This window comes from Esox lucius, chromosome 14 (genome assembly GCF_011004845.1).
Source record: "Esox lucius isolate fEsoLuc1 chromosome 14, fEsoLuc1.pri, whole genome shotgun sequence".
In the NCBI taxonomy this organism is placed as follows: domain Eukaryota; kingdom Metazoa; phylum Chordata; class Actinopteri; order Esociformes; family Esocidae; genus Esox; species Esox lucius.
The window spans coordinates 37,403,058-37,428,406 of record NC_047582.1 but is presented as its reverse complement, the minus strand read 5'-3'; the positions used below and the strand labels follow the sequence as shown (position 1 = coordinate 37,428,406).

Below are 25,349 nucleotides of genomic sequence, written 5' to 3'. Positions count from 1 at the left end.
CCGGCCTGAGCCGCGCAATGCATTGCCGGCGCCAATGTGATACATTGCAAATGTACGCCCGATGGGATTCCCCATGATACGCGTCAGTACATGGCCCAAGGGTCCAAATTTGTAAAATACTGGCCAAATGTACACGCGATACTTCTCAATTGTACGCCCAATGGGATTCCCCATACTACACATTAGGACATACTCCCCCGGTCGAAATTTGTAATTTACTTGCCAAATGTACACGCGATACTTTCCAATTGTACGCCCAATGGGATTCCCCATACTACACATTAGGACATACTCCCCCGGTCCAATTTTGTAATTTACTGGGCAAATGTACATGTAATACTTCCCAATTGTACGCACAATGGGATTATCAATAGAACACATGGGAACATGCTCCCCCGGTCCAAATTTGTAAAATACTGGCCAAATGTACACGCGATACTTCCCAATTGTACTCCCAATGGGATTATGAATAGAACACATGGGAACATACTCCCCCGGTCCAAATTTGTAATTTACTGGGCAAATGTACATGCAATACTTCCCAATTGTACGCCCAATGGGATTATCAATAGAACACATGGGAACATACTCCCCCGGTCCAAATTTTGAACAATACATGGCAAATGTACATAATATACTTGCCAAATGTACGCCCAATGGAATTACCCATAATACACTTCACTCCATACTCCCCCAGTCCAAATTTTGACATTTACTGGGCAAATGTACATTTTCAGTGTATTACATTGCCGGTGGCAGTGTAATACATTGCAAATGTACACAAAATTGGATTATCAATAGAACACATGGGAACATACTCCCCCAGTCCAAATTTTGAACAATACATGGCAAATGTACAAGCTATACTTGCCAAATGTACGCCCAATGGAATTACCCATAATACACTTCACTCCATACTCCCCCAGTCCAAATTTTGAAATTTACTGGGCAAATGTACATTTTCAGTGTATTACATTGCCGGTGGCAGTGTAATACATTGCAAATGTACACAAAATTGGATTATCAATAGAACACATGGGAACATACTCCCCCAGTCCAAATTTTGAACAATACATGGCAAATGTACAAGCTATACTTGCCAAATGAACGCCCAATGGAATTACCCATAATACACTTCACTCCATACTCCCCCAGTCCAAATTTTGAAATTTACTGGGCAAATGTACATTTTCAGTGTATTACATTGCCGGTGGCATGTGTAATACACTGAAAATGTACACAAAATTGGATTATCAATAGAACACATGGGAACATACTCCCCCAGTCCAAATTTTGAACAATACATGGCAAATGTACATAATATACTTGCCAAATGTACGCCCAATGGAATTACCCATAATACACTTCACTCCATACTCCCCCAGTCCAAATTTTGAAATTTACTGGGCAAATGTACATTTTCAGTGTATTACATTGCCGGTGGCTGTGTAATACATTGCAAATGTACACAAAATTGGATTATCAATAGAACACATGGGAACATACTCCCCCAGTCCAAATTTTGAACAATACATGGCAAATGTACAAGCTATACTTGCCAAAAGACCACCCAATGGAATTACCCATAATACACTTCACTCCATACTCCCCCAGTCCAAATTTTGAAATTTACTGGGCAAATGTACATTTTCAGTGTATTACATTGCCGGTGGCAGTGTAATACATTGCAAATGTACACAAAATTGGATTATCAATAGAACACATGGGAACATACTCCCCCAGTCCAAATTTTGAACAATACATGGCAAATGTACAAGCTATACTTGCCAAAAGACCACCCAATGGAATTACCCATAATACACTTCACTCCATACTCCCCCAGTCCAAATTTTGAAATTTACTGGGCAAATGTACATTTTCAGTGTATTACATTGCCGGTGGCAGTGTAATACATTGCAAATGTACACAAAATTGGATTATCAATAGAACACATGGGAACATACTCCCCCAGTCCAAATTTTGAACAATACATGGCAAATGTACATAATATACTTGCGAAATGTACGCCCTAATGGAATTACCCATAATACACTTCACTCCATACTCCCCCAGTCCAAATTTTGAAATTTACTGGGCAAATGTACATATTCCAGTGTATTACATTGCCGGTGGCTGTGTAATACATTGCAAATGTACACAAAATTGGATTATCAATAGAACACATGGGAACATACTCCCCCAGTCCAAATTTTGAACAATACAGGGCAAATGTACATAGCTATACTTGCCAAATGTACCACCCAATGGAATTACCCATAATACACTTCACTCCATACTCCCCCAGTCCAAATTTTGAAATTTACTGGGCAAATGTACATATTCAGTGTATTACATTGCCGGTGGCAGTGTAATACATTGCAAATGTACACAAAATTGGATTATCAATAGAACACATGGGAACATACTCCCCCAGTCCAAATTTTGAACAATACATGGCAAATGTACATAGCTATACTTGCCAAAAGTACCACCCAATGGAATTACCCATAATACACTTCACTCCATACTCCCCCAGTCCAAATTTTGAAATTTACTGGGCAAATGTACATTTTCAGTGTATTACATTGCCGGTGGCAGTGTAATACATTGCAAATGTACACAAAATTGGATTATCAATAGAACACATGGGAACATACTCCCCCAGTCCAAATTTTGAACAATACTTGGCAAATGTACATAATATACTTGCCAAATGTACGCCTAATGGAATTACCCATAATACACTTCACTCCATACTCCCCCAGTCCAAATTTTGAAATTTACTGGGCAAATGTACATATCCAGTGTATTACATTGCCGGTGGCAGTGTAATACATTGCAAATGTACACAAAATTGGATTATCAATAGAACACATGGGAACATACTCCCCCAGTCCAAATTTTGAACAATACATGGCAAATGTACAAGCTATACTTGCCAAATGTACGCCCAATGGAATTACCCATAATACACTTCACTCCATACTTCCCCCAGTCCAAATTTTGAAATTTACTGGGCAAATGTACATATTCAGTGTATTACATTGCCGGTGGCAGTGTAATACATTGCAAATGTACACAAAATTGGATTATCAATAGAACACATGGGAACATACTCCCCCAGTCCAAATTTTGAACAATACTTGGCAAATGTACATAATATACTTGCCAAATGTACGCCTAATGGAATTACCCATAATACACTTCACTCCATACTCCCCCAGTCCAAATTTTGAAATTTACTGGGCAAATGTACATATCCAGTGTATTACATTGCCGGTGGCAGTGTAATACATTGCAAATGTACACAAAATTGGATTATCAATAGAACTCATGGGAACATACTCCCCCAGTCCAGATTTTGAACAATACTTGGCAAATGTACATAATATACTTGCCAAATGTACGCCTAATGGAATTACCCATAATACACTTCACTCCATACTCCCCCAGTCCAAATTTTGACATTTACTGGCCAAATGTACATATCCAGTGTATTACATTGCCGGTGGCTGTGTAATACATTGCAAATGTACACAAAATTGGATTATCAATAGAACACATAGGAACATACTCCCCCAGTCCAAATTTTGAACAATACAGGGCAAATGTACATAATATACTTGCCAAATGTACGCCTAATGGAATTACCCATAATACACTTCACTCCATACTCCCCCAGTCCAAATTTTGAAATTTACTGGGCAAATGTACATATCCAGTGTATTACATTGCCGGTGGCTGTGTAATACATTGCAAATGTACACAAAATTGGATTATCAATAGAACACATGGGAACATACTCCCCCAGTCCAAATTTTGAACAATACATGGCAAATGTACAAGCTATACTTGCCAAAAGACCACCCAATGGAATTACCCATAATACACTTCACTCCATACTTCCCCCAGTCCAAATTTTGAAATTTACTGGGCAAATGTACATTTTCAGTGTATTACATTGCCGGTGGCTGTGTAATACATTGCAAATGTACACAAAATTGGATTATCAATAGAACACATGGGAACATACTCCCCCAGTCCAAATTTTGAACAATACATTGGCAAATGTACATAATATACTTGCCAAATGTACGCCTAATGGAATTACCCATAATACACTTCACTCCATACTCCCCCAGTCCAAATTTTGAAATTTACTGGGCAAATGTACATATCCAGTGTATTACATTGCCGGTGGCAGTGTAATACATTGCAAATGTACACAAAATTGGATTATCAATAGAACACATGGGAACATACTCCCCCAGTCCAAATTTTGAACAATACATGGCAAATGTACAAGCTATACTTGCCAAATGTACGCCCAATGGAATTACCCATAATACACTTCACTCCATACTTCCCCCAGTCCAAATTTTGAAATTTACTGGGCAAATGTACATTTTCAGTGTATTACATTGCCGGTGGCAGTGTAATACATTGCAAATGTACACAAAATTGGATTATCAATAGAACACATAGGAACATACTCCCCCAGTCCAAATTTTGAACAATACATGGCAAATGTACAAGCTATACTTGCCAAAAGACCACCCAATGGAATTACCCATAATACACTTCACTCCATACTCCCCCAGTCCAAATTTTGAAATTTACTGGGCAAATGTACATTTTCAGTGTATTACATTGCCGGTGGCAGTGTAATACATTGCAAATGTACACAAAATTGGATTATCAATAGAACACATGGGAACATACTCCCCCAGTCCAAATTTTGAACAATACATGGCAAATGTACATAATATACTTGCCAAATGTACGCCCAATGGAATTACCCATAATACACTTCACTCCATACTCCCCCAGTCCAAATTTTGAAATTTACTGGGCAAATGTACATTTTCAGTGTATTACATTGCCGGTGGCATGTGTAATACATTGCAAATGTACACAAAATTGGATTATCAATAGAACACATGGGAACATACTCCCCCAGTCCAAATTTTGAACAATACATGGCAAATGTACATAATATACTTGCCAAATGTACGCCTAATGGAATTACCCATAATACACTTCACTCCATACTCCCCCAGTCCAAATTTTGAAATTTACTGGGCAAATGTACATTTTCAGTGTATTACATTGCCGGTGGCAGTGTAATACATTGCAAATGTACACAAAATTGGATTATCAATAGAACACATGGGAACATACTCCCCCAGTCCAAATTTTGAACAATACATGGCAAATGTACAAGCTATACTTACCAAAAGACCACCCAATGGAATTACCCATAATACACTTCACTCCATACTCCCCCAGTCCAAATATTTCATTTACTGGGCAAATGTACATGATTTACTTCCAATTTGTACACCCAATCTCCTGGCTACAGGAGTCATGGAGATTGCCCTACCTCTGGTCCCCCTCTCCCAGCCTCTGGTCCACCTCTGTCCCTCTGGTCCCCCTCTCTCCCAGCCTCTGTTCCCCTACCTGGGCAGCAATCTGGGCTCAAACAGCCTGGGCCTGCCCACCTCCATAACCTGGCGCTCCCTGAGGGCCAGAGTATCCTCTCTTAAGCACCCTCCACTGACTAAACCAAGATAGCCGCGGCCCCAGGAAAAATGGACACCAGGTAACACAAATCCACTTTTGGGCACTTGGGAACCCTCTGGACTTAGTCTGATTTCCGAAAAGTTTTTGGTCACCAGTGAACCCTCTGGACTTGGTCTTATTTTTGAATTTTTTTTTGGGCACCTGGTAACCCACACTCTGGACTTAGTCTGATTTCCCAAAATTTTTTGGGCACCTGGGAACCCTCTGGACTTAGTCTGATTTCCGAAAAAATTTTGGGCACCTGGTTACCCAAACTCTGGACTTAGTCTGATTTCTGAAAATTTTTTGGGCACATGGTTACCCATACTCTGGACTTAGTCTGATTTCCGAAAATTTTTTGGGCACATGGTTACCCAAACTCTGGACTTAGCCTGATTTCCGAAAATGTTCTGGGCACCTGGTTACCCACACTCTGTTTTACTGGGCAAATGTACATGATTTACTTCCAATTTGTACACCCACTTTCCTGGCTACAGGAGTCATGGAGATTGCCCGTCCTCTGGTTCCCCTCTCCCAGCCTCTGGTCCCCCTACCTGGGTAGCACTTTGGGCTCTGGGCACCTGGGACTACTGGGCAAATGTACACGCAATACTTCCCAATTGTACGCCCAATGGGATTCCCCATACTACACATTAGGACATACTCCCCCGGTCAAAATTTGTAATTTACTGGGCAAATGTACACGCAATACTTCTCAATTGTACGCCCAATGGGATTCCCCATACTACATATTAGGACATACTCCCCCGGTCAAAATTTGTAATTTACTGGGCAAATGTACACGCAATACTACTCAATTGTACGCCCAATGGAATTACCCATAATGCACTTCACTCCATACTCCCCCGGTCAAAATTTGTAATTTACTGGGCAAATGTACACGCAATACTTCTCAATTGTACGCCCAATGGGATTCCCCATACTACATATTAGGACATACTCCCCCGGTCAAAATTTGTAATTTACTGGGCAAATGTACACGCAATACTTCTCAATTGTATGCCCAATGGAATTACCCATAATGCACTTCACTCCATACTCCCCCGGTCAAAATTTGTAATTTACTGGGCAAATGTACACACAATACTTCTCAATTGTACGCCCAATGGGATTCCCCATACTACATATTAGGACATACTCCCCCGGTCAAAATTTGTAATTTACTGGGCAAATGTACACGCCATACTTGTCAATTGTACGCCCAATGGAATTAACCATAATGCACTTCACTCCATACTCCCCCAGTCCAAATTTGTAATTTAATGGGCAAATGTACACGAAAATACTTCCCAATTGTACGCCCAATGGGATTCCCCATAATACACATCAGGACATACTTCCCCAGTCAAAATTTGTGATTATTACTGGGCAAATGTACATGCAATACATCCCAATTGTATGCCCAATGGATATTCCCATAATGCACTTTACTCCATACTCCCCATGGCCACATTTTGAAATGTACTGGGAAAATGTACTTGGAATTTTTCCCAATTGTGCACCTAATGGGATTACCCCATAGAACACATTTGTACATACTTCCCCTGTCCATTTCTTGACATTAACTGGAAAAAATTTACATAGAAAAAAACTCAGGTAGGCTAACTCCTGTAAATGTACAGGACTTGTCCTTACCTACTCGTGTACATTTGCAATGTAAATGAATGGGTAGGAAATACTGCCCAATTGTACATTTGAAGGGGACATCTTAAAGACATGGGAGTTGGATTTTCCAAGTGTACATTACGAAAGAAATGTATTGCACATATTTATTAAGCATTTTAAGCCTTTTCTTCAATGTACAATTGGGCAGTATTTCCTACCCATTCATTTACATTGCAAATGTACAGGACTTGTCCTTACCTACTCGTGTACATTTGCAATGTAAATGAATGGGTAGGAAATACTGCCCAATTGTACATTTGAAGGGGACATCTTAAAGACATGGGAGTTGGATTTTCCAAGTGTACATTACGAAAGAAATGTATTGCACATATTTATTAAGCATTTTAAGCCTTTTCTTCAATGTACAATTGGGCAGTATTTCCTACCCATTCATTTACATTGCAAATGTACAGGACATGTCCTTACCTACTCGTGTACATTTGCAATGTAAATGAATGGGTAGGAAATACTGCCCAATTGTACATTTGAAGGAAACATCTTAAAGGCATGGGAGTTGGATTTTCCAAGTGTACATCAAGAAACAAATGTGTTGCACATTATTATTATGCATTTTAAGGCTTTTTTTCAATGTACAATTGGGCAGTATTTCCTACCCATTCATTTACATTGCAAATGTACAGGACATGTCCTTACCTACTCGTGTACATTTGCAATGTAAATGAATGGGTAGGAAATACTGCCCAATTGTACATTTGAAGGAGACATCTTAAAGGCATGGGAGTTGGATTTTCCAAGTGTACATCAAGAAACAAATGTGTTGCACATTATTATTATGCATTTTAAGGCTTTTCTTCAATGTACAATTGGGCAGTATTTCCTACCCATTCATTTACATTGCAAATGTACAGGACATGTCCTTACCTACTCGTGTACATTTGCAATGTAAATGAATGGGTAGGAAATACTGCCCAATTGTACATTTGAAGGAAACATCTTAAAGGCATGGGAGTTGGATTTTCCAAGTGTACATCAAGAAACAAATGTGTTGCACATTATTATTATGCATTTTAAGGCATTTTTTCAATGTACAATTGGGCAGTATTTCCTACCCATTCATTTACATTGCAAATGTACAGGACATGTCCTTACCTACTCGTGTACATTTGCAATGTAAATGAATGGGTAGGAAATACTGCCCAATTGTACATTTGAAGGAAACATCTTAAAGACATGGGAGTTGGATTTTCCAAGTGTACATCAAGAAACAAATGTGTTGCACATTATTATTATGCATTTTAAGGCTTTTTTTCAATGTACAATTGGGCAGTATTTCCTACCCATTCATTTACATTGCAAATGTACAGGACATGTCCTTACCTACTCGTGTACATTTGCAATGTAAATGAATGGGTAGGAAATACTGCCCAATTGTACATTTGAAGGAAACATCTTAAAGGCATGGGAGTTGGATTTTCCAAGTGTACATCAAGAAACAAATGTGTTGCACATTATTATTATGCATTTTAAGGCTTTTTTTCAATGTACAATTGGGCAGTATTTCCTACCCATTCATTTACATTGCAAATGTACAGGACATGTCCTTACCTACTCGTGTACATTTGCAATGTAAATGAATGGGTAGGAAATACTGCCCAATTGTACATTTGAAGGAAACATCTTAAAGGCATGGGAGTTGGATTTTCCAAGTGTACATCAAGAAACAAATGTGTTGCACATTATTATTATGCATTTTAAGGCTTTTTTTCAATGTACAATTGGGCAGTATTTCCTACCCATTCATTTACATTGCAAATGTACAGGACATGTCCTTACCTACTCGTGTACATTTGCAATGTAAATGAATGGGTAGGAAATACTGCCCAATTGTACATTTGAAGGAAACATCTTAAAGACATGGGAGTTGGATTTTCCAAGTGTACATCAAGAAACAAATGTGTTGCACATTATTATTATGCATTTTAAGGCTTTTTTTCAATGTACAATTGGGCAGTATTTCCTACCCATTCATTTACATTGCAAATGTACAGGACATGTCCTTACCTACTCGTGTACATTTGCAATGTAAATGAATGGGTAGGAAATACTGCCCAATTGTACATTTGAAGGAAACATCTTAAAGACATGGGAGTTGGATTTTCCAAGTGTACATCAAGAAACAAATGTGTTGCACATTATTATTATGCATTTTAAGGCTTTTCTTCAATGTACAATTGGGCAGTATTTCCTACCCATTCATTTACATTGCAAATGTACAGGACATGTCCTTACCTACTAGTGTACATTTGCAATGTAAATGAATGGGTAGGAAATACTGCCCAATTGTACATTTGAAGGAAACATCTTAAAGGCATGGGAGTTGGATTTTCCAAGTGTACATCAAGAAACAAATGTGTTGCACATTATTATTATGCATTTTAAGGCTTTTTTTCAATGTACAATTGGGCAGTATTTCCTACCCATTCATTTACATTGCAAATGTACAGGACATGTCCTTACCTACTCGTGTACATTTGCAATGTAAATGAATGGGTAGGAAATACTGCCCAATTGTACATTTGAAGGAAACATCTTAAAGGCATGGGAGTTGGATTTTCCAAGTGTACATCAAGAAACAAATGTGTTGCACATTATTATTATGCATTTTAAGGCTTTTTTTCAATGTACAATTGGGCAGTATTTCCTACCCATTCATTTACATTGCAAATGTACAGGACATGTCCTTACCTACTCGTGTACATTTGCAATGTAAATGAATGGGTAGGAAATACTGCCCAATTGTACATTTGAAGGAAACATCTTAAAGGCATGGGAGTTGGATTTTCCAAGTGTACATCAAGAAACAAATGTGTTGCACATTATTATTATGCATTTTAAGGCTTTTTTTCAATGTACAATTGGGCAGTATTTCCTACCCATTCATTTACATTGCAAATGTACAGGACATGTCCTTACCTACTCGTGTACATTTGCAATGTAAATGAATGGGTAGGAAATACTGCCCAATTGTACATTTGAAGGAAACATCTTAAAGACATGGGAGTTGGATTTTCCAAGTGTACATCAAGAAACAAATGTGTTGCACATTATTATTATGCATTTTAAGGCTTTTTTTCAATGTACAATTGGGCAGTATTTCCTACCCATTCATTTACATTGCAAATGTACAGGACATGTCCTTACCTACTCGTGTACATTTGCAATGTAAATGAATGGGTAGGAAATACTGCCCAATTGTACATTTGAAGGAAACATCTTAAAGGCATGGGAGTTGGATTTTCCAAGTGTACATCAAGAAACAAATGTGTTGCACATTATTATTATGCATTTTAAGGCTTTTTTTCAATGTACAATTGGGCAGTATTTCCTACCCATTCATTTACATTGCAAATGTACAGGACATGTCCTTACCTACTCGTGTACATTTGCAATGTAAATGAATGGGTAGGAAATACTGCCCAATTGTACATTTGAAGGAAACATCTTAAAGACATGGGAGTTGGATTTTCCAAGTGTACATCAAGAAACAAATGTGTTGCACATTATTATTATGCATTTTAAGGCTTTTCTTCAATGTACAATTGGGCAGTATTTCCTACCCATTCATTTACATTGCAAATGTACAAGAGTCATTTAAGGTAACTCCTGTACATTTGCAATGCACAGAGGGGAACCCCTAACAGGTATGAGGTATGTTCTCCCCTTTCATGAACATTGCTTGTGGACGGTGTACTCTTGTTGTGTTTTTCTTGGACTGTACATTTGCTGTGTAATACATTGCCACTGGCAATGTAATACGCAGGCCCTGGACGTAAACAAGGCCCGAAACACATCCTGTGTAGTAGTGATTTATGTGTTTTTGACATATTGCGGCCCGTAGGACGCTCATAGACACACCGTTTTCGACGTGCTCCATCGGGGGAATGGGGTGATGAATCATCCACACAGTTATGCCAGCTGTGTGCAGTTTTTCATTCTGAAATTGTACAATTTGTATTCAGCAATTGTACACTTTGCTCTCTCCCATTGACAATACATTGCCTACTCCTCAAATTTCACCTCAAGCTTTAACGGGTTTCCGAGTGTCGTAAAGAGCTGTGCTTCGGATATGTTCATCGGGGGTGGGCCTAGTCTACCTGGTACGATCTGTAGCCTCCTGCGTCCACAGGAAGTCACCTCTGACCCCCGAAACTTTTTGCAAGTCATCCCATAGACAATACATTGCCTACTCCTCAAATTTCACCTCAAGCTTTAACGGGTTTCCGAGTGTCGTAAAGAGTTGTGCTTCGGATATGTTCATCGGGGGTGGGCCTAGTCTACCTGGTACGATCTGTAGCCTCCTGCGTCAACAGGAAGCCGTTTGTGACCCCCGAAATATGTTACAGGCATCCCATGTATAATACATTGCCACCGGCAATGTAATACGCAGGCAATGGACGTAGACTAGGCCCGAAACACATCCTGTGTAGTAGTGATTTATGTGTTTTTGACATATTGCCGCCCGTAGGACGCTCATAGACACACCGTTTTCGACGTGCTCCATCGGGGGAATGGGGTGATGAATCATCCACACAGTTATGCCAGCTGTGTGCAGTTTTTCATTCTGAAATTGTACAATTTGTTTTCAGCAATTGTACACTTTGCTCTCTCCCATTGACAATACATTGCCTACTCCTCAAATTTCACCTCAAGCTTTAACGGGTTTCCGAGTGTCGTAAAGAGCTGTGCTTCGGATATGTTCATCGGGGGTGGGCCTAGTCTACCTGGTACGATCTGTAGCCTCCTGCGTCCACAGGAAGCCGTTTGTGACCCCCGAAATGTGTTACAGGCATCCCATGTATAATACATTGCCACCGGCAATGTAATACGCAGGCAATGGACGTAGACTAGGCCCGAAACACATCCTGTGTAGTAGTGATTTATGTGTTTTTGACATATTGCGGCCCGTAGGACGCTCATAGACACACCGTTTTCGACGTGCTCCATCGGGGGAATGGGGTGATGAATCATCCACACAGTTATGCCAGCTGTGTGCAGTTTTTCATTCTGAAATTGTACAATTTGTTTTCAGCAATTGTACACTTTGCTCTCTCCCATTGACAATACATTGCCTACTCCTCAAATTTCAACTCAAGCTTTAACGGGTTTCCGAGTGTCGTAAAGAGCTGTGCTTCGGATATGTTCATCGGGGGTGGGCCTAGTCTACCTGGTACGATCTGTAGCCTCCTGCGTCCACAGGAAGTCACCTCTGACCCCCGAAACTTTTTGCAAGTCATCCCATAGACAATACATTGCCTACTCCTCAAATTTCACCTCAAGCTTTAACGGGTTTCCGAGTGTCGTAAAGAGCTGTGCTTCGGATATGTTCATCGGGGGTGTGCCTAGTCTACCTGGTACGATCTGTAGCCTCCTGCGTCCACAGGAAGCCGTTTGTGACCCCCGAAATGTGTTACAGGCATCCCATGTATAATACATTGCCACCGGCAATGTAATACGCAGGCAATGGACGTAGACTAGGCCCGAAACACATCCTGTGTAGTAGTGATTTATGTGTTTTTGACATATTGCGGCCCGTAGGACGCTCATAGACACACCGTTTTCGACGTGCTCCATCGGGGGAATGGGGTGATGAATCATCCACACAGTTATGCCAGCTGTGTGCAGTTTTTCATTCTGAAATTGTACAATTTGTTTTCAGCAATTGTACACTTTGCTCTCTCCCATTGACAATACATTGCCTACTCCTCAAATTTCAACTCAAGCTTTAACGGGTTTCCGAGTGTCGTAAAGAGCTGTGCTTCGGATATGTTCATCGGGGGTGGGCCTAGTCTACCTGGTACGATCTGTAGCCTCCTGCGTCCACAGGAAGTCACCTCTGACCCCCGAAACTTTTTGCAAGTCATCCCATTGACAATACATTGCCTACTCCTCAAATTTCAACACAAGCTTTAACGGGTTTCCGAGTGTCGTAAAGAGCTGTGCTTCGGATATGTTCATCGGGGGTGGGCCTAGTCTACCTGATACGATCTGTAGCCTCCTGCGTCCACAGGAAGTCACCTCTGACCCCCGAAATGTGTTACAGGTTATCCCATTGACAATACATTGGCTACTCAACACAGCCTTTAAAGTGTTTCCGAGTGTCGTAAAGAGCTGTTCTTCGGATATGTTCATCACAGGGTGGCCTCGTCCTGCGTCCACCAGATGTCATGTGTGACCCCGTCCCCCAAAGCTGTTTCGCCCAATGGAATCCATTGGGTGACCTATTTTGACCTTTATCCCTCACAGACAAGCCATTTTCGATGTGGTGCATCAGGGGAACTCTAACTTTGCTCTTCATCTACTCTACCTCTTGTCTACACCTCTATTGCTGCTCGCCTCTGCCCCTCATCCATCACTTCATTAGTCCTCCATCATTCTGCGACTCCGCTCTCCCTATAGCACTACACACCTCCTCCTGATCTCCCCACCATACCGCACCTCCTCTATGACCATGCGCCTACTATATCACTCTGCCCATCCTCCTTATCTCCACCCCTCCATCAGTCCATGCCTCCTCAATAACACTGCGCCTCCTATATCCATGGGGACCACCTCCATCATTCCACACCTCCTCTATGACCCTGTGCCTCCAATATCTCTCTCTACCCCTCTTCCATCAGTCCATGCCTCCCTCTATGACACAGTGCCTCCTTTATCACTCTGCACCCTGTCCAGACTGTCTCCTTCTCATGTACAGTTGGGCAGTATTTCCTACCCATTCAAATACATTGCAAATGTACAGGACTTATCCTTACTGACTCGTGTACATTTGCAATGTAAATGAATGGGTAGGAAATACTGCCCAATTGTACAATGTAGAAAAGGCTTAAAATGCTTAATAATAATGTGTAATACATTTGCTTCTTCATGTACACTTGTAAAATCCAACTCCCATGTCTTTAAGAAGTCTCCTTCTCATGTACAATTAGGCGGTATTATAAGTACATTTACCCAGTATATGTCAAAATTTGGACTGGGGGAGTATGAGTGAAGTGTAAAATGGGGTAATTCAATTGGGAGTACTACTGGTACGTACTATGAGTACATTTGTCCAGTAAATGTCAATATATGGACTGGGGGAATATGGAGTGAGGTGTATTATGGGGTAATTTCATTGGGTGTACAATTGGGAAGTATTCTAAGTACATTTGCCCAGTAAATGTCATAATTTGGAATGGGGGAGTATGGAGTGAAGAGTATTATGGGTGATCCCATCGGGCACACAATTGAGAAGTATTATAGGTACATTTGCACAGCAAATGTAAAAATGTTGACTCCGGGGGTCTCGGACCAAAGCGTATGGGTAGTCTCATTAGTTGTACAATTGGGCAGTATAACTTGTACATTTGCCTAGTAAAAGTCAAAATTTTGACTTTGGGGGTCTCGGACAACAGCATATGGGTGGTCTGATATGTTGTACAATTGGGCAGTATAACTTGTACATTTGCCTAGTAAAAGTCAAAATTTTGACTCCAGGGTCATCTGACCGAAGTCTATGGGTGTTTTAATAGGATGTACATTTGGGCGGTATAATTTGTACATTTGCCTAGTAAAAGTCAAAATTTTGACTCCAGGGTCATCTGACCGAAGTCTATGGGTGTTTTAATAGGATGTACATTTGGGCGGTATAATTTGTACATTTGCCTAGTAAAAGTCAAAATTTTGACTCCAGGGTCATCTGACCGAAGTCTATGGATGTTTTAATAGGATGTACATTTGGGCGGTATAATTTGTACATTTGCCTAGTAAAAGTCAAAATTTTGACTCCAGGGTTCTCTGACCGAAGTCTATGGGTGTTCTCATAAGATGTACAATTGGGCGGTATAATTTGTACATTTGCCTAGTAAATGTCAAAATTTTTGACTTGGGGGGTCCAGGACCGAATAGAATGGGCAGACCCATTGGGCGTACAATTGGGCAGTACAACTGTACACGGGCAATATAAACGACGGTCACCTCAGCTGGCCAACTCTAGAAACCCTGATTCTCCTCCAGTTTGAGTTCGGTGGAGCTAGAGTCCCTCTAGTGGAATTTTCATGAACTGCAGTTTTGGCAGGAGGGCTGTACACCAAGTTAGTAAAACTAGCCTCCTGCCGCCAAACAGGCAGCTTTTTTTTTTGGGAGGGTAGAGCGTCAATGTACAATGCATGCCCATTCATTTTTGTCCATTAAGGTAGTACCGGGCCTTACCTGCTGTAGTCTTTCTCATCACCTGCTGTAGTCTTTCTCATCACTTGCTTTTGTCTTTCTCATCACTTGCTTTTGTCTTTCTCATCACTTGCTTTTGTCTTTCTCATCACTTGCTTTTGTCTTTCTCATCACCTGCTTTTGTCTTTCTCATCACCTGCTTTTGTCTTTCTCATCACCTGCTTTTGTCTTTCTCATCACTTGCTTTTGTCTTTCTCATCACCTGCTTTTGTCTTTCACATCCACTTGCTTTTGTCTTTCTCATCACCTGCTGTAGTCTTTCTCATCACTTGCTTTTGTCTTTCACATCACCTGCTTTTGTCTTTCTCATCACCTGCTTTTGTCTTTCTCATCACCTGCTGTAGTCTTTCACATCACTTGCTTTTGTCTTTCTCATCACTTGCTTTTGTCTTTCTCATCACTTGCTTTTGTCTTTCTCATCACTTGCTGGCTGGGTATCATTAAAGGGTATTTTCTTGGTTTGAGCATTGCAAATCGGTTCATGACACTGTTATGGTCTGTGACACACACAATTCCCCTCTCAATGGACATGACTGCCAGGCTACTGCCAGGCTACAGCTTAGGCTGGTTTTAGCTGAATTTTTCAGCAGGGAGTATACTTGCAAGTCAACATAAAAATATACTTATAGTTCACTATTTTGTATTATGTTTGCACTTGCACAGTATACTATTATGTTTAAATGTAGATATTTTTTTATAAAAAAAAAGATTTATTTTCATTAAAAAAAAAACTTTAACTGTACCTTAATTTTAAAAACATTTCATTAGCTTCATGTTGCATTTTTTTTATCAACACTTGATTGTTGGTAACTTTCGTAAAGAAAGGCAACATTTTAAACAAAAAAAGTTAAAGACTACACCTTGATCAGATTCAGAACGGATTCAGAATAATAATAAAAAACACAGATGGAGTAGATCGAGTCCAAAGTCCAAACCTTCACAGACAGTTGTTATAGGCTATTTGTGGGTTAACTTACCCTTCATTTCATTTGGTAATATTAAGCGTTTTTTTTTTTACTTTTGATTTACACACTGTTTAATGATTGATGATGATGATCACATTATTTTATATTTGATTGAGCAATCTTCTATCACTTGCTTGCTAGTATCATACTAACTTATATCAGATGCTACTAGTAACATACAAGTGATGCTAGTAGCCTAATAACTAGCTGCAGTAGTTAACAAATAGACATATAGTGAAAGACAGCCAGAAGATGATCTTTAGATTTAAAGGATAAAAAAACTGAATTCATTTCTTACCCACTGACTTCTTTCCAAAGAATCCCCAAAGTCTTGTTTGCTTCATTTGTCACTTCCCGCTCGCTGTCTGTCGTTATTAAATCGCACGCTCAGACACTTGACTTTGCTACTAGGCTAGCCCCTCCCCTACCTGCTACATATTCAAAAGGGAGGAAGAAACGGCAGCAAAGTAATGTAGGCCTATATGGCTAGATTATTTTTAAGGTATATTTTTACAGGCTGTATGCAGTACGTGCAAAGCCAAAGCGCAACGAAATAGGACAACTTGTGATTTCGCGGGTTTACATAGGCTTAAAAAAAAATAATAAATTTTTTTTTTTCCCTCATTCGAGATTCGGGGCTACACTCAAAACATCCGGGGCTGAAGCCCCGGCAAAATCGGCTGGCACCGCCCCTGTGGGGCGCCAATGGCTGACATGCCAATTCTGGTGTTCTCTGGCGAATGCCAATCGAGCTGCTAGGTGCTGGGCTGTGAGCACAGGTCCTACTAGAGGATGTCAGACCCTCATGCCACCCTCATGGAGTCTGTTTCTGACAGTTTGGTCAGAAAAATGCACACCAGTAAACCAGCTGGAGGTAATTTTGTAGGGCTCTGGCAGTGCTCCTCTTGTTCCTCCTTGCACAAAGAAGCAGGAACCGGTCCTGCTGCTGGGTTGATGCTCTACTATGGCTCTACTATGTCCAGCTCTCGTGTAACGACCTGCAAAACCATTCCCTTTTTGGGCCTTGTCTTGCTGTTGCCTCTCCAGTGCACTTGTTGTCACTTTCATTTGCACCAAAACAGGTGACATTGATTCACAATCACATATGCTTCCTAACTGGAAGCATATGTCTCATTGACTTGGTTTTTCCTGTGATAATTTTGTTCCCTTAATTTTCTGCCGGACTGCGTAAGGCTAATAACAGCGAATGTCTCTTACTGAGTGAGTGACTGACTGACTGACTACCACCCCTTGTTAAACAGCGTAGTGGTTAGAGAAGCGGATTTGTGAACTTTAGGTCCCGAGTTCATATCAACTCGCAGGCGAAGCGAAGTATGCATTGTGAATTATTCCTTATTGAAGAAAACCTTGCTGGCAAAAAAAACCTGAAATTGTATACGGTTATATTGCAACAGTTTCTGGCATGGAAAAGTTCATCTTCAGTCTCACTAGCAATTGCTTTTGATTACTCCTAAGAAGTTAGTAGATAGCAGTAAGCCTATTACTGGCTAATAAGCTGTTCAAACGGCCAGTGGCAACAGCTCATAGATGCTATTTCTGGTTGAGGTAAATGTAATAAGAAACGTTAGTCAGTTTTAACAATGATTAGCGACTGGTGAAATGCGTAATGCCGTGGCGTTATGGTCAAAGACAGTGCCTCTCATGTGGAAGGCTCAAGTTCAAATCTATTTTGAACAACATTTATTTATTTTATTTCCACGATTCTCTCGTTGTTTCACTTGATGAAAAAGTTAGTTATCGTCACCTTTCTTGATAGTTATTGTATCAATGTCATTAATGATTGAAAGAAAAAAATATGTTGTAATGCCATGAAATGAAATAGCTTTGGCAGACTCGCTAGCAATTGCTCAATTCCTATGACTATTCCAGTAAGTTATTAGATACTGGTAAAGCGTATTACTGGCTAATAAGCTGTTAAAACGGCCAGTGGCAAAAGAGGATTTGTTCAGGATAGAAACGTGTTGAATGTAGCTTTGGGTGTAGTGGTTAGCGACAACCTTTCACGTGGACGACCTGGGTCAAATCTCAAGAGGGCAAAACTTTCTATTGCTATTGGACTAGGCATGCCTGGTTTCTTGTTTAAATATTTTTTTGTACTTTTTTTGTATAAAATTTGTAATATATTTAAATATTTCCTAAAATTTAGTAGTTCCAAAATCAAACACTTAAAATATAATGGTTTTTAGCTTGGGATTAAATAATCATACTACAATCATATTTGTCAAAATCCTCATAATGATACTAGTAAAAGGTTTATGTTTCTGTCTGCATGTGAGATGGTAAATTCAGCCTATGCAAATATCTTATGTTTCCATTTTATTCTATCAATTCCTATATATGCTGTTCATTCATACATATTCCACATTAAAATATTCCACAAATTGTGCAACCTTAATTGTGACTCTCGAGACTCACATTGATCTCTTGCTGCGTGATTCGTCGACTGGTTGGCCGCTGCTTCACAGTAGCAGCTCTGTAGTCAGCCTCTGAGGGACGTTTTCTCATCACTACCTCCTGGGTCCCAATCAGCATCTCGTCCAGCTTTTCTAAAATATATATACCATATAATACCACATAATATTGTACAATACTACACATTATTAGACAACATTACACAATACAAACTGTACTACAAAACACTTCACAACAAAACTATATATATTTACACAACTATATACACAGAGGAAAGTATTCCACTTAGTCTGTTTCCACTTAGTTATGTTACAGTCAATCTGATTGGTCATTATACACCCTATAATGACCAATCAGAAACCTGTTGGCAAATGCCTATGCAAACATTTGCATAAGAATTCAGACCCCTTCAAAGCACCTGTGGCAGCAATTAAAGCCTAGAGTTGTCTTGGGTATAATATCACATGCTTAAAATAAAATGATGCTTCAAATGATCTGAGCTGCTTTTCATGATGTCATTTGATTCCACATGAATAAAAATATAATCAATATATGCTTGTTTGCACAAAACATTTGAGATCATTGCATCAATTTCCTTCAATCCAATTTCAGGACAACACAGTTTTAGCACCAGAAACATTGATGTTTATGCCTAAAACAGTGGTTAAAGGAAAACCTCCAGGTCTGAGCAAGGCCTTCCTTCCACTGAAGAGTTTGAATTCGGTACAGGTTCCAGTGATGATGACAGAACAATAGCTGAAAACCTGTTGGTAAGCTTGACCATCTGCTGACAAGTGGAGTGACAATAATCTGACGGTGTCTATTGTTGAATTGCTGACAAATACTTTTTAGATATTCCCTTACACCGATCGGCAACAAATGTCAACTCTGACACAAGCGGAGTAGAACAGGATGAACCGGTGAGCGGCACCAGCGGCGGAAAGTGCTCATAACACTGCTGATGTTAGACGTACCCTCAGTTGGCAGTATTGAGCAATCCATCCTGATATGGTAGGATTTTCCTGTCATAAATATTTTTCATATGCTTCCTGGATTTGGGTAATGTTCTTGAAGACCGCAAAAAGCTCAATCAAGACGTGTAAATCATTTGACAGCTCAAGAGCCCTTTCCTTTAGCTGCATGCTCTGATTATATTTCTTTCAGATTAATGTTAAATTGGATTAATCTTTTACAATAACTACGAATATATTGCTGGTGTTATCTAGGGATGAGCTGAGAGGAACAACACTATGATGACTGGGTTTTCAGAGGCTACGGCACTCCCGCACGGGACCCCTGCTGAGGCACTGCTAATGGTCTTCTCTGGGAGTACAGAAAAGACCATCAACTCCAGTCTCAGTCTGCACTTGCTGTGTCTCGGAGTATGGAGCAGACCATCAACCCCACTCTCAGTCAGCACTTCCTTTGTCTGTTTGTGGTGCCAGCTGTTTGGGTTGCCTGTGGAGCTCTGGAGGGAGGAACTTTGTTCCAGGATCAGCAGCTGCCACCACTGGGCTCGCCTGCCTGCCCTTTCATCTGTCTCATAGCTACCTACCCCGTTTAAGTCCTTTATAACTATAACCTACAGTGTTGATACAATTAACTATCACTGGAGTATACACTACTGTTCAAAAGTTTTAGGGTCACAAAATTGAAAGAAAAGAAAAATAAATTCTCCATTAAAATAACATAAAATTGATCAGAAATACAGTGTAGACATTGTTAATGTTGTAAATGACTATTGTAGCTGGAAACAGCAAAAAAAAATGGGAATATCTACATAGGCATACAGAGGCCCATTATCAGCAACTATCATTTTAGTTTATCATTTTAAAAGGCTAAATGATCATTACAAAACACTTTTGTGATTATGTTAGCACAGCTGAAAATTGTTGTGCTGATTAACTGTAGAATGAAATACGGTTAGCATCTAACCAGAAGTACAAATAGAAGAGGGTGGGAACTTTATCTATTTAATCTAAAGTATTAAGTAAACTGTATGTTACATGTGGAATTCATAGATGTGCAATGAAGGCAAATGCAGTGCAAAATGTAGGGATGATACCTGTATCTGTTCAACCAACTAAATTATCTGTATCCATATTCATACTCAGAATGGGCATGGCTTAAAATGGAAGTGAGCAAATCTGAAGTTTTTAATTTAAACCTGAAATTGATATGGGTTGATCAGAAGTTGCTATATTTAGTAAAAAACTATTTAAAGAACAGTCTCAGAATTGAGCTTCAGAGTAGAGGTCTTCACGGGTCCACCAGACCTGAAATTCTGACATCCAACCCGAGACCCGAGCGGGTCTGGGTCCAACATTTGTACTTTTTTCTCGGATCTTGGTTTGACATAATTGTGACAGGTCTTGAGTATGTGCGGTAAAATTGTATTTCCTGACTGGACCAACTGGATCCAACCATTATGCAATAAATATAAAGAAAACATTTCTGATGTAAAGGCAGCTGATATCTTAAGATAACAGCAAGTTTATCTTTAAGTCAATTGAAACAGAAATTGTATGCACGTTATCACTTTCTGTGACTGCCTGCTGCTGGAGAGAGAAAAAGGAGGAGGCTATACATTGGAATAATCTATTTTTGATTTATGGAATATGGAGGGCAATGCCTTTTTCACAGATGTAAAAAGAAAGATAAAATAAGAAGAGAACACTGTTTTGATTCATTATATTGTTACATATTTTCCCTCTAGTTGAATTGTTTGGTACTTGTATAATGTGAAGTTCGTATTTTCTAAACAAATTTCATTTTCCTTAATTACTGTAATAGTTAATTTGATTTCTTATTTTTTTATCATTAATAAAGTTTACAAATGTCTGAAAAGGTGTTGCTATATTCCTATTATTCAACTGTGGCGGTGTGCACTGACTCAACTCGTACTTAGTTTGATTAATTTGAGATGAAGAAGAATGCCTTAGAGTTAGTCTTGTAATCTAACAATATAATGTCTCATATTTAACAAATTATAGTCTCATTTAGCCTGTTGCCCCTGTAGCTGGCAAGGACAGGGTTAGTGTTAGGGTTAGGACAGGCTAAATAAAAGGTGTCATTAGACAGGGAACACTCCACCAGAGTACTTTACATCTATTTGTAAAAATACCTATGCTATAGGCTTATATACATGCATTGAATGTATTTAGACCCCTGATATATACAGTGGATATAAAAAGTCTACACAACCCTGTTAAAATGCCAGTTTCTTGTGATGTAAAAGAATGAGACAAATATAAATCATGTCAGAACTTTTTCCACCTTTACTGTGACCCATAACATGAACAATCCAATTGAAAAACTAATTTAAATCTTTGAGGGGGAAAAATAAAAAATAAAAAACTCTAATAACCTGGTTGGATATGTGTGCACACCCTTAAACTAATATTTAGTTGAAGCACCTTTTGATTTTATTACAGCACTCAGTCTTTTTTGGTAGGAGTCTATTAGCATGGCACATCTTGACGTGGCAATATATGCCTACTCTTCTTTGCAAAAGCGCTCCAAATCTGTCGGATTGCGAGGACATTTCCTCGGCACTTCCGTCTTCAGATCACCCCACAGATGTATTTTTTTTTTATTTATTTTTTTATTTATAAAGCCCTTTTTACAACAGCAGTTGTCAGAAAGTGCTTTACAGAGACACCCGGCCTTAAACCCCAAGGAGCAAACAACAGTAGTGTTAAATTTCATTGTTCAATTGGATTCAGGTCTGGGCTCGGGCTGGGCTATTCCAAAATGTTAATCTTCTTCTGGTGAAGCCATGCTTTTTGTGGATTTGGATGTGTGCTTTGGGTCATGGTTGTGCTGAAAGGTGAACCTTCTCTTCATCTTCAGCTTTCTAACAGATGCCTGAAGGTTTTGTGCCAAGATTGCCTGGTATTTGGAACTGTTCATGATTCCCTCCACCCTGACTAAGGCCCTGGTTCCAGTTGAAGAAAAACAGCCCCAAAGCATGATGCTGCCACCACCATGCTTCACTGTGGGTATGGTGTTCTTTGGGTGATGTGCAGTGTTGTTTTTGCAACAAACATACCTTTTGGAATTATGGCCAATAAGTTCAACCTTGGTTTCATCAAACCATAACACATTTTCCCACGTGCTTTTGAGGGTGTAGTGAAAATTCTTGAACTGATGTATTCTTGGTCGTCCTATACATGTATGAATGAGTTACTAGTTAAAGATGCCAAGAGGGATCTGGTGTTTGAAAAGGAGACATCCTTGACCGGCAACGGTGGATTAAAGGGTTACCCTTTAGTGTCTCTGTTGATTATCCAGACATTGTGTCTCCTCAGGAGTTGAGAAGGATAAGGTGGGGGGACAGCCTGCCCTTTGGGTAAATGTTACACAAGACAGATGGGCAACAACTTACCACACCCCTTCTAACATTTGAAATAAATACGGATTGTTCATGTCTTACGGCAGAGACTCCTCCGACGATTATGTTTGTAAGCGTTTGACACGTCTCTTTGCAAATAATAATAAAATGATTGTGCCAAGATCATTTTGTCTCTGTTTCTTACTCCTTTAAGAGTGTCGATCGATGGAATTACCATCACAGGGGACTTGATGTTTGTTTTTGCAAACTTCAGTCGGGCTTGGATGTTTTTCTTTGTAAGAAAAGGCTTCCATCTTGCCACCCTACCCCATAGCCCATTCATATGAAGAATACGGGGGATTGTTGTCACATGTAGCACATAGCCAGTACTTGCAAGAAATTCCTGCAGTTCCTTTAATGTTGCTGTAGGCCTCTTGGAAGCCTCCCTGACCAGTTTTCTTCTCATTTTTTCATCAATTTTGGAGGGACGTCCAGTTCTTGTGTGTCTCTGTTGTGCCATATTTTGTCCACTTGATGATAATTGTCTTCACTGTGTTCCATGGTATATCTAATGCTTTGGAAATCATTTTGTACCCTTCTTCTGACTGATATCTTTCAACAATGAGATCCCTCTGATGCTTTGGAAGCTCTCTGCAGACCATGGCTTTTGGTCTGAGATGCAACTAAGAAAATGTCAGGAAAATCCTATTAAAACAGCTGAACTTTATTTGTGATTAATCAGTCACTTTAAATGATGGCAGGTGTGTCATGACTTCTATTTAACATGAATTTGAATGTGATTGGTTAATTCTGAACACAGCCACATTTGCAGTGGGGAGATTTTGCAGGTTTTCCTACTCACAAAGCATGTAGAGGTCTGTAATTTTTATCATAGGTACGCTTCAACTGTGAGAGACGGAATCCAGAAAATCACATTGTATGATTTTTAAATAATTAATTTTCCTTTTATTGCATGACATAAGTATTGGATCACCTACCAACCAGTAAGAATTCCGTCTCTCACAGACCTGTTAGTTTTTCTTTAAGAAGCCTGCCTGTTCTCCACTCATTACCTGTATTAACTGCACCTGTTTGAACTCGTTACCTGTATAAAAGACACCTGTCCACACATTCAACCAAACAGACTTCAACCTCTCCACAATGGCCAAGACCAGAGAGCTGTGTAAGGACATCAGGGCTAAAATTGTAGACCTGCACAAGGCTGGGATGGGCTATAGGACAATAGGCAAGCAGCTTGGTGAGAAGCCAACTATTGGCGCAATTATTAGAAAATGGAAGAAGTTCAAGATGATGGTCAATCTCCCTCGGTCTGGGGCTCCATGCAAGATCTCACCTCGTGGGGCATCAATGATCATAAGGTGAGGGATCAGCCCAGAACTACATGGCAGGACCAAGGCAATGACCTGAAGAGAGATGGCACCATCGTCTCAAAGAAAACCATTAGTAACACACTACGCTGCCATGGATTAAAATCCTGCAGCGCATGCAAGGTCCCCCTGCTCAAGCCAGCCCATGTCCAGGCCCGTCTTTAGTTTGCCAATGACCATCTGGATGATCCAGAGGAGGAATGGGAAAAGGTCATGTGGTCTGATGAAACAAAAATAGAACTGTTTGGTCTAAACTCCACTCGCCGTGTTTGGAGGAAGAAGGATGAGTACAACCCCAAGAACACTATCCCAACCGTGAAGCATGGAGGTGGAAACATAATTCTTTGGGGATGCTTTTCTGCAAAGAGGACAGGATGACTGCACCGTATTAAGGGGAGGATGGATGGGGCCATGTATCACCAGATCTTAGGCAACAACCTCCTTCCCTCAGTAAGAGCATTGAAGATGGGTCATGGCTGGGTCTTCCAGCATGACAATGACCAAAACACACAGCCAGGGCAACTAAGGAGTAGCTCCGTAAGAAGCATCTCAAGGTCCTGGAGTAGCCTAGCCAGTCTCCAGACCTGAACCCAATAGAAAATCTTTGGAGGGAGCTGAAAGTCTGTATTGCCCAACGACAGCCCCGAAACCTGAAGGATCTGGAGAAGGTCTGTATGGAGGAGTGGGCCAAAATCCCTGCTGCAGTGTGTGCAAACCTGGTCAAGAACTACAGGAAACGTATGATCTCTGTAATTG

At 40.1% G+C, this 25,349-nt stretch overlaps 1 protein-coding gene across 1 annotated transcript in view; it reads right to left on the bottom strand.

Moving 5' to 3' along the window:
- shank3b (SH3 and multiple ankyrin repeat domains 3b) overlaps nucleotides 1–25,349 on the bottom strand; it is a 133,412-nt gene that overhangs the window by 29,467 nt on the left and 78,596 nt on the right. The window contains 1 exon segment of the mRNA XM_034296770.1: nucleotides 18,876–19,006. Coding sequence (XP_034152661.1) covers nucleotides 18,876–19,006 — 131 coding nt within the window.